General features: G+C 40.3%; 1 protein-coding gene across 5 annotated transcripts in view; it reads right to left on the reverse strand.

Annotated features, from left to right (window-relative positions):
- The window catches only part of itpr3 (inositol 1,4,5-trisphosphate receptor, type 3), a 130,237-nt gene that overhangs the window by 59,050 nt on the left and 56,187 nt on the right, over positions 1 to 15,000 (reverse strand). For all 5 annotated transcript variants that reach the window (XR_013934116.1, XM_080443529.1, XM_080443531.1 and 2 more), the window contains exons 21-30: positions 12,556 to 12,700; positions 10,192 to 10,339; positions 8,358 to 8,560; positions 7,739 to 7,859; positions 6,071 to 6,125; positions 5,168 to 5,333; positions 3,898 to 4,053; positions 3,315 to 3,386; positions 1,764 to 1,883; positions 924 to 1,046 (exon numbers count right to left, since the gene is read on the reverse strand). Coding sequence is in view for 4 of the 5 variants with exons in the window: in XM_080443529.1 (XP_080299655.1) it covers positions 924 to 1,046; positions 1,764 to 1,883; positions 3,315 to 3,386; positions 3,898 to 4,053; positions 5,168 to 5,333; positions 6,071 to 6,125; positions 7,739 to 7,859; positions 8,358 to 8,560; positions 10,192 to 10,339; positions 12,556 to 12,700 (1,309 nt within the window). In the remaining variant the exon portion in view is untranslated. The remainder of the gene's footprint in view (positions 1 to 923; positions 1,047 to 1,763; positions 1,884 to 3,314; positions 3,387 to 3,897; positions 4,054 to 5,167; positions 5,334 to 6,070; positions 6,126 to 7,738; positions 7,860 to 8,357; positions 8,561 to 10,191; positions 10,340 to 12,555; positions 12,701 to 15,000) is intronic.

The raw sequence follows: 15,000 nt of genomic DNA on the forward strand, positions 1-15,000 counted from the left end.
CAGCAAATGAACATTAGTGGTTGTGTGAGCCAGTTTTTGGAAGTTGCAATGTGACATTAGCCCGGTAAACCCTCCCTCCGGAAATCTCATTTCCATTTGATTCCAGGAGTGAGTCTGGCCTGATCGCCCATTCTGCAATAGTGACTGTGGGCTGGAGTTGGGCGGGAGTAATACCGTTGACTGACAACCCCTTCAGCCAATGATCGTTGTTCCCCTGCAGCCAATCAGCAGTGCATTTTTACCACCTCCTGACTAATGTGACGCAACGGGACTTTTGAGACGGCCATGCCCAAAATAGGTTGCCTTATTCGGATACATGCGTGTCACTGCCCGCCCCTGCCGGTTCTCTGAATTTTTATTTTTAAATAGGCTCTGTCATGATTAATTGACCACATATATGAAGTTAAACAACTAAATTCTATCCAAACGATATCTTATAAGTAAATTCCGTGCCTCAAAAAAGAAGTTTGAGAGCGTTTTAAAACCGAAAATAAAAAGTAGAAACTGCCCACAGAAACAATGGCTACCGTTCGTGTTTTGTCGGCCGCACTCAGGCTGCACTCGAGTCCATTCGGGCTCACTCGAACTCGCCACCTGATTGGCCAACTTTTGCTGTCAATCACAGAACGATGAGCGACGACGCTGATAGGCTCGTTTTTTTGGTAATGCGCTAGAAACGCCCATACAAGCCTTCATGCCAGACTCACTCCTGGAATCAAATGGAAATGAGATTTCCGGAGGGAGGGTTTACCAGGCTAATGTGACATAACTCTGTTTACACAATGCTTTACCAATTTTTTTCCATAAATTGTCTTATTACACTTTTGACACTGGCTTTGTGTGTAAACGTATGTTTTCTCACGCCACCGAAGCTCCTTTGAATTGACAGACAGACAGATCAATGTATTGATTGACGGATATACCCCAGGGTTGAGGAACAGGTTGAGGTTCTTGTGCAGCAGAGCCTGGTTCTCCTGGTTCCCCATGCAGAACCTCTGGAGGAACTGATGGGTGTACTTCAAGATCTCCTGCATCTTCATGTCATTCTAGAGAGACAGAGAGTAGTTACATTTGTATATGTATATGTGTGTGTGTGTGTGTGTGTGTGTGTGTGTGTGTGTGTGTGTGTGTGTGTGTGTGTGTGTGTGTGTGTGTGTGTGTGTGTGTGTGTGTGTGTGTGTGTGTGTGTGTGTGTGCGTGTGTGTGTGTTTTATTTACCTCTCACGGACAGAAACAACGGACACGTTTCAACCAAACCAGCAGTCGTGCAAAGTAACTAAGTACATTTACTATGGATTGAAGTACTGTACAGTACTTAAGTACACTTTTGAGGATTTTTTACTTTACTGGAGTATTTCCCATTTTCAATACTTTTACTTCTACTCCATTATATCTCAGAGGAATATATTGTGCTTTTTCTCCACTACAATTATTTGAAAACTTTAGTTACTATACTTTGCAGATTTTTATAATTATTACAAAACATACATTAATCACTTCAGCCCTATATACATTTCGGCTATTTTGAAAAGATTTGCACATTGTTGTTGTACAACTGGGACATTCTGCATAATGAGTACTTTTACTTTTGGTACTTTAAGTATATTTTGATGCCAATACTTTTGTACTTTTACTCAAGTACATTTTGATAACCAGACTTTTACTTGTAACAGAGTATTTCTACATTGCAGTATTGATACTTTTACTTAAGTAAAACATTTTAGAACTTTTTCCACCACTGCAAACCAGGTCTCCCTCCTCACCTTGTCATAGGACACCTGCAGAAGGTCCAGCATCACCTTGTGAGCTCCCATGTTCTTCAACAGCCTCTGCTGCTTCTTCCACACGCCACTGCTACACATCTTGTTCAACCTCTCCAAGATCTACAGAGAGAGAGAGAGAGAGAGAGAGAGAGAGAGAGAGAGAGAGAGAGAGAGAGAGAGAGAGAGAGAGAGACAGAGAGACAGAGTCACTTTCTAGTTTCCAGTTAGCTCGAGACCCAAACGAGTAATTTAGTGTGTGTCCCCGGGACCCAAACTTGTGAAAATAGACAATCTACAAGCTCACAACGAGCTTGTAGATCCACTATTTTCACTACTTCTTAAAAGTTTTCTAAATGTATTAAATGTCTTTTAATACAAATTTAAAAAAGAATGAAAGTATTTTGTAATGATCTTTTGAAATTTTAATATATATATTTTTAGATAACGATAAAAAAGGGATAGCTTTTACTTGCGACCCATAAAAATTATCCACATCATCCAAATTAAAACCAAATTATCGGGTCAAAACATTATTATGTCAAAACAAAACGATACGATACGATAATACTTTATTGTCAGTTCACACTGAAATTTGTCTTGCGACCCAGCAGCCATGTATGCAACAATAAACAATAAACAGTACACACATTTGACATGACACAAGAAAACAAAACAAAACAAAATACATACATAAAGACATACAAAGACAAGAGCAATGTCCACCTCTCAGCCTACCCCAAGCCTACAACTCCTGATTAAGCCTCAATGTCGTCTGATGGACAAAGGACCTCTTCAGTTTGACCTTATTGTATGTAGGAACACTGTATCTCCTTCCTGAAGGCAGCAACCTATATTCTCCATACAAAGCATGGCTAGTGTTTGAAGTGATATTCCTTGCCAACCTTATCATACTGTCATTATACGTAGATGTATAGAGCCTCTGAAGTGGTTGTCCAACAATCTTTGAACAAATGTTCAGTTGCTGCAGCAGTTGTGACTTTAAGGCTACAGACAGACATCCATACCAGGTGGTACTACAGTACTGCAGAACACTCATAATAACAGAAGTGAAAAACAAAAGAAGAATCTGTCTACTAGCACCAAAAGATCTCAGGCGGCGAAGGAAATAGACTCTTTGCTTTGTCTTCTTACCCACTGATTCAATCTGGTCTTTCCATGACAGAAGGTGGTCAATTACTACTCCTAGGTATGTATACGAACATACCTGGTTGATCTGTTCACTATGAATAGTAATGGGGGATCTGTGTATCTCTAGTGGGGCACCAAAAACAATCTCCTCTGTCTTTTTTGTGTTAATGATAAGAGCGTTGTTATCACTCCACAAACAATCCATTTGAATCCTATCATTGTGGTTTTAGGACAATTAATTATACTAACACCCCAGTTACTAATGTGTCAAATTCAGACGATGCTGCGATTTTTTAGACAGACAGACAGACAGACAGACAGGCAGGCAGGCAGGCAGGCAGACAGACAGACAGACAGACAGACAGACAGACAGACAGACAGACAGACAGACAGACAGACAACCTCTTTCACTTTCTGGTAGTTCTCGTTGCTTTTTTCCAGTTTGTCTTTCTTGGGTGTGTCCTCTGGTGCCGACTACAGGAAAGAGAGGGTGACAACATAATCAAATAAATACAAATAAAAACATTCTGTACTATTTTCATACATACACTTTTAGTTTTTTTGGTGGGGGGGGGGGGGGGGGGCTGTGAATGATCCGAGCACCACCGAAGAAGAGTACACCCAGAAATCCCGTGATTACAACAAAAAAAGCCAGGCACCTTTCATGTTAAAGGATTTATACGTCAATTTTTCTCGGATTGCTGTTGTTTTCTAAGTGTTTTTCAAAAAACAAGCCACATTCAAACGGCCATAGCTCTGGAAAGGTACAGTAAAATCGCCGTTTTCGCTGGCAAGGGGACCGGAGAAGTTTTAACTCTGGTAGTCAATGAGCTAAGTAGTGATTTTTAGTTAGTCTGCCTTGCTTGGGGGGCAGCAGGTTATTTCTCATCCACTAAACCACAGCCCAAATGTTCCCCCAGCAGGTCAAGTCCAGGGATTTGAACCAGCCAAACCCCCATGCAGTCCTGTCGGTTAGTCCTCACACCTCCTTGTCTTTTTTGTCCTTCTTAGCGTCTCCTCCTCCTGAGCTCTTCTTCTGCACCCACAGCTCAGACTTCTCCACCAGCGTCCGCAGTCTGTCCAGGTCCATCTTGATCAGCTTGTAGTTGTCTACGTCCTGACCTGAGATCAGCAGCTGGACCTATACAGACAGGCAGGCAGGCAGACAGACAGGCAGACAGACAGACAGACAGACAGACAGATGGATTAACCCATTAAGACCGGGAACGTATCTGTGTCTGGGTCCGCGGCCAAATACATCATTTTGGGTGGTCCTTGACATGAAAAAGTTATTAATTTTTTTGTTCAAGGTTTTATTTTATTTTATATTTTCACATACAGGTCTATAACAAAAGGCATACAAAAACAGTGAATGTATGTTACCCCTCCCACCCCCCCAAAGTTCCCGCTGCGAAAGAGCCACAACCCTGGTATTGTACCATTAACACAAAGGACAATACAAACAAATAAGACACAATTGCAATGAAAAATGAAAACAAGTCAAAAAATATAAAATAAATAAAGTATACACAGTTAAAGAAAGATTTAAATGAATTAAAAAAATACACAAAAAAAATTATACAAAAACTAATTCAGTGGGGTCAATTTATGGGTCATTAATGTCAGCAGCATTCAGTCCCACACTAACACTACTAGCGCTGTGTTTCATAAACTAAATGAGCACAATATGTAGAATTATGTTTTGGTAGAAACAGCCAACCAGTTGAAGAAATTGCAGATCGAGGCTTTAACCTTTGCTTTTATTTGTCTGGAAGATTGAACATGTATGTATTCTATTGCTGGTTTGACCACTTCATATACAATTTAATCTTAAAATAACTAATAGCCAAAAATAGGCCATTTACAAGCTTACAGCATGTCGCGTGACGCGTTGTGAAAGCTTGTAGATCGGCTATTTATCGTCCATGACATGATTACATAGCACACATGCTGAACTGAAATCAGTCGTGGCGACTGAGAACTTGAATCCATGCAGACAGACAGACAGACAGACAAACAAACAGACATACAGACAGACAGACAGACAGACAGACAGACAGACAGAGAATTGGGTACAGTATGTGTATTTACTGTATGTTTAACCACCTTCAGTGGTCAAACCCTATATTTCATTAATTAAAGGACTCCAAATTTTCAGAGTTTTCAAATATATGTGTGTGTGTGTGTGTGTGTGTGTGTGTGTGTGTGTGTGTGTGTGTGTGTGTGTGTGTGTGTGTGTGTGTGTGCGTGCGTACCTGTTTGAAGGTGTGGAGGACCTCCTGTCTCTGGCTGAAGTGTTTGAACAGCAGGTTGAGGGCTCCAGACACCAGAGGAGGGTACTCATGCATGGTGAGATGGATCAACACACGCAGGAACATACGACCCCCCTCATCATCCACCTCCAGGATGCTGTTACCCTTACTGCAGACACACACACACACGCACGCAAGTTAAGCTTTTTATGTTGATTTGAACTGTTTGGTTGCTACTATATATGTCTATGAAATTAATTCAAGGACCCCAACGGAAACAAGTCTGCAAGGACTTTTTTGGTCGGACCTTTTAGACAAAAGTATTATAAATGTAACTGTGTTGTTTCACATTCTTTTGCCTAATAAAAATTTGTTGTTGCTCGCAGACAAAAACCTTTCTTAAAAAAAGACCAACTCTTGTTGTCAACAACACCGCCGTACTACGGACTATAAATTAGACCAGGGGTCTTCAACGTTTTCAGGCCAAGGACCCCCTAGCTGAGAGAGAGATGAAGCAGGGACCCCCTCTATATTGTATAAAATTTTGTTTCAGATAAACGTTTGCTGCTTTTTTCCCTCTACACCTATAACTCTTTGCCAAAACATAGCAGATCTACAAGCTCACAACGCCGCGCGCTGCGAGGCGTTGTGAGCTTGTAGATCTGCTATTTTTGGCTAAAGTTCTCATCAGAAAAGGGATGCTAGGGTCCAAGTGGTTAATGTAAAAAAATATATATATCACAAAGATTTGGCGGACCCCCTGTAGTAACTCTGAGGACCCCCTAGGGGTCCCGGAGCCCCTGTTGAAGACCCCTGAATTAGACGTTAAATTGACAGGCAGAGAGGTAGTTTGATTGACAGACAGACAGGTAGGCAGGTTGACAGACAGGTGGGTGTTGTACCTACCCTACTCCAAACATGGCCTCTGCCTGCTCTCCAATGTGCTGCAGGTTGATGGTGGCTGAGAAGGGAAAAATACACAATGGGGTTCATTAGATTAGATTTGATTGTTTTGTGTTCATAGGCCCTATTATGTGCGTCTTAATTACCGCCAGGTCGTTATGTCTTAACTTAAGATGTGGAGGCGTGACCAATGCCATTTTGCTATTATAAGTGTGGTAATCTGTGCGGTAAAACGATGGGTGTGTTTGGGCGTTACTTTAATCAAAACAATCAGAGTATCGGCTGCCATTCCCTTTAAGATCAGCGCAAGACATAGTGCTATTTTCCGTGCGTTACACGGTGAGACCAAAAGAGAAAGAAACCTCGCACTGAAAGGAGAGATGCCAATATCTAATCTCCAAGCAAGAAAACGGTTGCCGTGTGAGGTGTTGTATGCTTGTAGATCAGATATGTTTGTGCAGCACAAGTGAAAGTGAAAGTAAAAACGGCAACGCTGTGCTTGATGGAGAGAGAGGGGAAGAGAACGCATTCCATTTGTTTAACTTCTAAGCTACGGGAATCTGTAAAAACCTTTATTTCATTTTATTTCATTGGAATAATGAAGGAATAAGCCTTTGAAATGCCACCTAGAGTGGAACATGAGTCTTTCAGATCAGATGGATTGATACAGGCTGATACTTGGCTGCCTATCATATGCATCCATGCGCTCTGTGCGACCTCCGCCTCCCGACATTTTGTTTTTACCCTTAAACGTTTGATAGAAGGATAATAAAATCATAATTGCTACACCAAATTAACATAGACACTTTGGCGATTATATAGAACTTTGAATTATAACAATCAGTTGAGAATTGGCCGAGTATGGCCGATTTAACCTGCCGGTATCCCTACAACCAAACATTTATTGTTGCGCTTAAGACGTGGTCTGACCACGTCTTAAGCGCAACAATAAAAGCAGATACCACATAGCATCCTTAATTAACATATGAACACTACCCCAGGAGTTAAACATGCTGGCGAGTCTTAAGCCTTAAGTGTTTGCGTTCAGCTTGACTTGCAAAATAGCGATTGCGAAGATGGTGGCGTTATACCTGGAAATAAGATGCGCATAATAGGGCCCCATGTCTCTGAACTGCTGCAATCTGTCCTAACACCTCATTTCCACTAAGCTGTGTGATGTCTGTAATTCTGTTTAACATACGCAATATTCGCTCTAATGTTCAACACAAGGAGATGCATTTATTCTACAGATGGATCGGAATGATCATTTTGAATTTATGTGAGGTGCAATTGAGTTCCCTGAAGAGCGTCCTATCAATAAAATATGTTTATTATATTAAATTAAAACACATGATGCACACAGGCTCTCTGAAATACGTAGCAAAAGTATTTTTTCAGCTTACTCACAGCAAATTCCATACATGGACAAAACATTTATGGAGGACTTTCACAAACACGTCGAAGATCAAGAAGGTTCCACTTCCCATAGGAATGAAACAACTGGACTGAATTACGGAAGTCACACAGTGGAAAGTAGGCGTTACATTGCAGTTTGGCATTGATAATGTCATTCTTTATTTATCCATTGATTGTTTTAAGGGCAGCTCAGTCCCAGCACCACATCATCACACAACATCCTGTACGTGTGCATATGTGCGTGCATGTGAGTACCTGCGTGTTCCATGTTAGTGGTGGCGTCTGCATCAGCCATGGGATAAACATCCACAAACTCCTTCTTGAAGACGGACAGCAGGAAGGAGAGACGGTAGTCTAGACGCACGTTAAGAATGAACTGAAGGAGAGGAGAGGAGAGGAGAGGAGAGGAGAGGAGAGGAGGCAGATGAGAGGAGAGGAGAGGAGAGGAGAGGAGAGGAGAGGAGAGGAGAGGAGAGGAGAGGAGAGGAGAGGAGAGGAGAGGAGAGGAGGCAGAGGAGAGGAGAGGAGAGGAGAGGAGAGGAGAGGAGAGGAGAGGAGAGGAGAGGAGGAGAGTTTGTATGGTTGATACAGTAACTACATTGTATTCAGTGTCTAAATATGCAGGGGCAGGGCTCTCCCTGTCAATCTAGCTCTTTAATTAAAACACAGAAAATTGATTTTCAGGTCAGGATCCCAATTTCATCCAATCAGGAGAGAGAGCTCATACAGGATACAGGATAAACAAGGGCATTTGGGAGTGATGACACAAAAACAAAAAGCTTTCAATATTTTCACGTAGGCCACTGATCCAGAAAAAGGTTGAGAACCACTCAGTTAGCAGCAGTGCTAGTTAACTAGTTAAAGTGATCTATACCTGCAGTATCTCCAGTATCTTCAGCTTGGTGTCCATCACCGTCAGGTCCATGTTGTCTATGCTGTCTTTGCTGGCCCGGTGTCCGTCATGCGCTAGCCCCGCCCCTCTGCTGCCCGCACCGCCAAACATGGACTGCTTCCTGTTGAGCACCATGGTGGACATCATCTGACCCATCCCATGGATGGAGCGCTTCACGTTCTTCCCTAGAGAGAGAGGGGGAGGGAGGGAGGGGGAGAGAGAGAGAGAGAGAGAGAGAGAGGGAGGGGGAGAGAGAGAGAGAGAGAGAGAGAGAGAGAGAGAGAGAGAGAGGGAGGGAGGGAGGGAGGGAGGGGGAGAGAGTGGGGAGCGGAGGGGGGGGGGGGGGTGGCAGACAGGTTGAGTGACAGACAGACATGTTTATTTCTTGCTTGCAATTAACCCATTCAATCCGGGAAAGCATCTACAAATGTCTTCTAAATCCTAACAGTTTTCTGAAGAACGTACTGTATGTTGCTATATCAGTGGTGCTCAAACCTTTTCTAGGTCTAGGACCACCCAAAATGATATGTATTTGGCTGCGGACCCCCTATCTCAAAATATTGTATTCCAGGGACACCTCCAGGAGCAAAGATTTGAGTTACAAATGTTTGCTTTAAAAAAAAAAATTCAAAAATATCTACTAGCTCATAGCGCGGCTGAATAGCCCAACGAAATCTAAAATGACACAGATGTGTTCCCGGTCTTCATGGCTTAAGCTTCATGTACAACCATCAAAGAGCACAGTAGCTCAGTTGATGTCTGTTGCTGTTAGGTTGTACATCAGAGTTCTACACAGACAGGTTTAGATCCAAGACAAACAATAGAAGAGCAAGACAAACCAACTGCTTTTACTTCCCGTGTCTCTGTGACGCAGGTCGTTTCCCCTTTAGGAGACCGGAAGCAGGTTGGAGTCTATTCATTCCAATGGAAGAAGTGAACGTGAACACAGCTTCTTAAAGACTCTTTAGCCCCATGGTCACAGAAACCTTTGCACACAGGCATGCAAAAGATGTGTGGCTTGTGACCCAATCGCAGTGGTGGTAAGTAACTAAGTACATTTACTTAACACTTTGCCTGCCAATAACGCATATATGCGTTCTTTAGAATCCATCACTTGCCTGCCAATAACGCATATATGCGTTCTTTAGAATCCATCACTTGCCTGCCAATAACGCATATATTCGTTTTTAAAAAAAAAATTTTTTTTATTTGACCCAAAGACCAAGGAGATATGATTTTTTGAAGATCTAGACTCCTATCCACTTCCTTGTTAACTTAAAACTTTTTTCAATGAAAAATCTCTGGCAGGCAACAGCTAAAAATCTGAAATAATTCTGGCAGTCAATCGGTTAAGTACTGTACTTAAGTCAAATTTTTAGTTATTTGTACTTTACTTGAGTAATTCCAATTTCCAATACTTTTACTTCTACTCCACTACATCTCGGATCCAAATATGGTACTTTTACTCCAGTACATTTATTTGAAAACTTTAGTTACTAGTTACTTTGCAGATATAAATTATTACGTTATAAAACATACATTAACCACTTTGGCCCTATTTTATACCTACAGTAGGCTATTTGAAAATAGCAGATCTACAAGCTCACAACGCGTCTCTGTCCCAGCAACACACTCCCGCGAGATCTAGCACCAGTAAACCTACAGTAGGACGCCCACTGAGGATACCCATTGGTGCACCATTTCGCCCCTAGCACAGTGGAGAGTGAGCTGGATTATCTTCCTAAATGAAGCCTCTTTGGTTTATGTGTACAGCAGAGTCCTATGTACTAATATACAGGGCTAGGCGTTACGGTACCAGCGCTGTCGTCGTGGAACATCAGAGCGGATGAGTGGGAGGGGTTGGGGATGCAGTCGATGATGCCCAGCAGAGTTCTGGTCAGTCTGAGCAGCTCAAAGAAACTGTAGAACCCAAAGTAGATCAGATGTCTGGCTAGACTCACCACCTGTAGAGAGAGAGAGAGAGAGAGACACACACACACACACACACACAGACACAGACACAGACACACACACACACAGACACAGACACAGACACAGACACAGACACAGACACACACACACACACACACACACACACACACACACACCCACACACCCACACACCCACACACCCACACACACACACACACACACACACACACACACACACACACACACACACACACACACACACAGAGGTAAGGATCAAACTTGATCAACGTGAGCGAAAGACGTCTCGGGCGGTCCGTCCCGCCCGGTGGCCATTGGGCTAACAAAGGGCGTGGCCCACGCACGTTCTTCCCCCGCCTTGGATGAATGCTCATTGGCTGCTCACACTCATGGACTATTGCAACAATCAGAGGCCTGCTTAAAGGGATAGTTCACCCAAAACAAATTTTTTTTCCTATCGATTTGGCTTTGAATTAATGGATATTTCTTTGTTTTTTACGCATTCCTAAGCCAATAATTTGATGACCACCGGACCGGTAGGCAGCGGTTCCGGTTGGAGACACAAAGGAGACTCTTTGTGTCTCCTACCGGTCCGCTGGTCATCAAATTATTGGCTTAGGAATTCGATAAAAACAAATAAATATCCATTAATTCAAGTCTCCATGGGGTGATAGAAAAAAAAGTCATTTTGGGGGTGAACTATCCCTTTAACCCATTAAGACCTCTAAGGCGATTCTTTAAAATGTTTTCTAAATCCTAAAAGTTTTTTGAAAAAAAGAAAAAAATCTGCTATTTTTGAATAGCCAAAGAAATCTAAAGTGACACAGATGCGTTCCAGGTCTTAATGGGTTGAACCTGCTCTGACTATCTGCTGGTATCTGCTGCTAACGTTTTTCACCACCGATAGAGATACAGGGATAGATAGCGTTAGAGAGAGTGATAAGAGGTTAAGATAGACAGTTAGAGGGAGTGATAGAGGTACACATAGAGGAAGCGATAGAGTAGAGGTAGAGATAGAGGGGAGAGATAGAGGGATACATATAGTTAGAGTGAGAGATAGAGGGAGAGATAGAGTTGCGGGCTGTGTCCTGAGTGTAGCGTATGTTTTGACTTAATGTTTTCAATGGGAGTGAGATGTGTGTTTATGCTATGCTGGAAACGCCAGCAAACGTGACGCTGAGTGACTGAATACTCTGTACCGCCCTTTCACGTCTGGTGATTTTATCTGGCCGCTGAGAGTTTAACTCATTCAGTGCCAATGAAATAAAAAAATAATTGCGAACTGTGACAGCAATTTTTCAATTTTCTTATACCTTTTTCAAGTAGTCACAGAATGTTTATCTCCAGTATAATCGATCCCCTGATGGGTGCTAATCACTGAGGGTTGCACTGTGTGGTTTCACAAATGTCAACGAGGTCATTGGACCTTGTTGACATTAATTGTCTGCCTTTTGAAAATAACATAATAACATTGAAAAATACATAGTTAAAAAAAAGTGCTCAGGAGCCGAGATACAGCCTTTTCAGTAATAAGTTAAACAAGAAGTGAATGGAGCAGCAAATCTTCAAATGATGATATCTGAACGTTTTTTACTTTGTTTTTCAAAAACACGTCATTGGCACGTTGCGCCATTGCGGTAAAACACGTGAAACACGTCAATGGCACTCAATGAGTTAAATATTTTCCAGCAGTTTTCAACTGGGAAAAAAAACGTTGCTAGACACACAGCCTTAGAGTGAGAGATAGAGGGGAAGAGAATTTTGAGGTATTTGTACTTTACTTGAGTATTTCCAATTTCCAATACTTTTACTTCTACTCCACTACATCTCAGAGGCAAATATTGTACTTTTACTCCACTACAATTATTTGAAAACTTTAGTTACTAGTTACTTTTCAGACATAAATTATGATATTATGAAACATACATTAACCACTTTAGCCCTATACATGGGCTATCTGAAAATAGCCGATCTACAAGCTCACAACGCGTCACATCGCGACGCGTTGTGAGCTTGTAGATCTGCTATTTTCAAACAATCGAGTACTTTTACTTTTGGTACTCAAGTAACATTTTGAATTCCGGACTTTCACTTGTAACAGAGTACTTCTACATTGCAGTATTGATACTTTTACTTAAGTACAACGTTTGAGTACTTTTTCCACCACTGGAGTAGACAGTAGTGAGACAGTAGTGAGACAGTAGTGAGACAGTAGTGAGACAGTAGTGACCTCATAGGTGAGCTTGTTCTTCTCCTCGTTGTGGAAGGGCAGCTCATCGTTGAGGACGTTGTTGAGGTATTCCTCCATGAATGCCATGGTGTTGGAGAAACGGTTCTTCTTGTTGTCTCGACTGTCATCCATGTTGGAGTCGTAGCTGATAGAATAATACAATAATTATTACACACATGAGACACAACATGCACTGATGTCAGACACAACATAAAACTCCAGCGGATAGAATGCAAGCTTCTAACGACCAGAAAAGCAGCTGAGTGAGAACAGGCAAGACACTGAGGAAATAACCAAGAAGCGACATGCCCAAAGCTGTCACATCAACATACACCGATGTCAGACACAACATACAACTCCTGCGGATGGAAGGATCGGCAGTGCAACATTAGCCTCGCGTGGCCAGACTATATATCACTGTGTGGATATGAGTCTGGTGCTTCTATGAGGACGTTTTTTTCCCCAAGGGGCGGGATCAAAAGAATGTCTCTGCACGCAATTGGTTAGACCTACAACCAACTCCCATATCGTCGCCTTGCTAAACTAATGGCCTATGTCGTTTTTTAAAAGTTTTTCAGGATAAATAAAAAACTGATCCAAAACAAAACTATATGATATTTCTTAATCATTTCACCCAAAATGTTTATAACAAAGTATGACTATTTAAAAAAAAAGAAAAAAAGAAATAACACTGTCTGTCAGTTATGTAACATAAGAGATTTAAATAGGTTTAAATAGGATTAAATCTGACTTAGGCCATTTTTTTTCACAAAACCATGTGACTTAGGCCAAAAAATGCCTATTTTGGCCTAAGTCACACTAGGGAGTTAGGCCATTATACTAAAAGGGGAGTGAACAGCATGATCCTTTTCAATTAGGAGATGGGGGATTTTACCAGAGGTGGCCAGTGTCATGAGGAGCTGACTTCGGCAAAAATATCATTTTCCTCAAAAAATTACCATTAGTTTAGCAAGGTGACGATATTTGAATATTTGTTCACCCTAGACTTCAGATTCGTCTGGTCCCAGGCTATCTCTTGTATTAAGTTCCATACTCTTTGATAGTAATAGCAGTAGTTGTAGTATTATTAAATACATCTTCAGTACTCTTTGATAAGAACAGTAATAGTTAGAAGTAGTATTATTAAAACTACATGGTCTATCCTATCTAATAGTAATAGCAGTAATATTAGTAGTGCGTTCCATACTCTTTGATAGAAATAGTAATAGTAGCAGTAATAGTAACTATTAGTAGTACATGTTCCGTACTCTTTAATAGTAATAGTAGCAGTAATAGTAATAACTATTAGTAGTACATGTTCCATACTCTTTAATAGTAATAGTAAAAGTAATAGTAATAGTAACTATTAGTAGTACATGTTCCATACTCTTTGATAGTAATAGTAATAGTAATAGTAACTATTAGTAGTACATGTTCCATACTCTTTGATAGTAATAGTAATAGTAAAAGTAATAGTAATAGTAACTATTAGTAGTACATGTTCCATACTCTTTGATAGTAATAGTAAAAGTAATAGTAATAGTAACTATTAGTAGTACATGTTCCACACTCTTTGATAGTAATAGTAATAGTAAAAGTAATAGTAATAGTAACTATTAGTAGTACATGTTCCATACTCTTTAATAGTAATAGTAAAAGTAATAGTAATAGTAACTATTAGTAGTACATGTTCCACACTCTTTGATAGTAATAGTAATAGTAAAAGTAATAGTAATAGTAACTATTAGTAGTACATGTTCCATACTCTTTGATAGTAATAGTAATAGTAATAGTAATAGTAACTATTAGTAGTACATGTTCCATACTCTTTGATAGTAATAGTAATAGTAATAGTAATAGTAACTATTAGTAGTACATGTTCCATACTCTTTGATAGTAATAGTAATAGTAAAAGTAATAGTAATAGTAACTATTAGTAGTACATGTTCCATACTCTTTGATAGTAATAGTAAAAGTAATAGTAATAGTAACTATTAGTAGTACATGTTCCATACTCTTTGATAGTAATAGTAATAGTAAAAGTAATAGTAATAGTAACTATTAGTAGTACATGTTCCATACTCTTTGATAGTAATAGTAATAGTAATAGTAATAGTAACTATTAGTAGTACATGTTCCATACTCTTTGATAGTAATAGTAATAGTAAAAGTAATAGTAATAGTAACTATTAGTAGTACATGTTCCATACTCTTTGATAGTAATAGTAAAAGTAATAGTAATAGTAACTATTAGTAGTACATGTTCCATACTCTTTGATAGTAATAGTAATAGTAAAAGTAATAGTAATAGTAACTATTAGTAGTACATGTTCCATACTCTTTGATAGTAATAGTAAAAGTAATAGTAATAGTAACTATTAGTAGTACATGTTCCATACTCTTTGATAGTAATAGTAAAAGTAATAGTAATAGTAACTATTAGTA

This window comes from Gymnoscopelus braueri (assembly GCF_963280865.1).
Source record: "Gymnoscopelus braueri genome assembly, chromosome: 12".
Taxonomy (NCBI): domain Eukaryota; kingdom Metazoa; phylum Chordata; class Actinopteri; order Myctophiformes; family Myctophidae; genus Gymnoscopelus; species Gymnoscopelus braueri.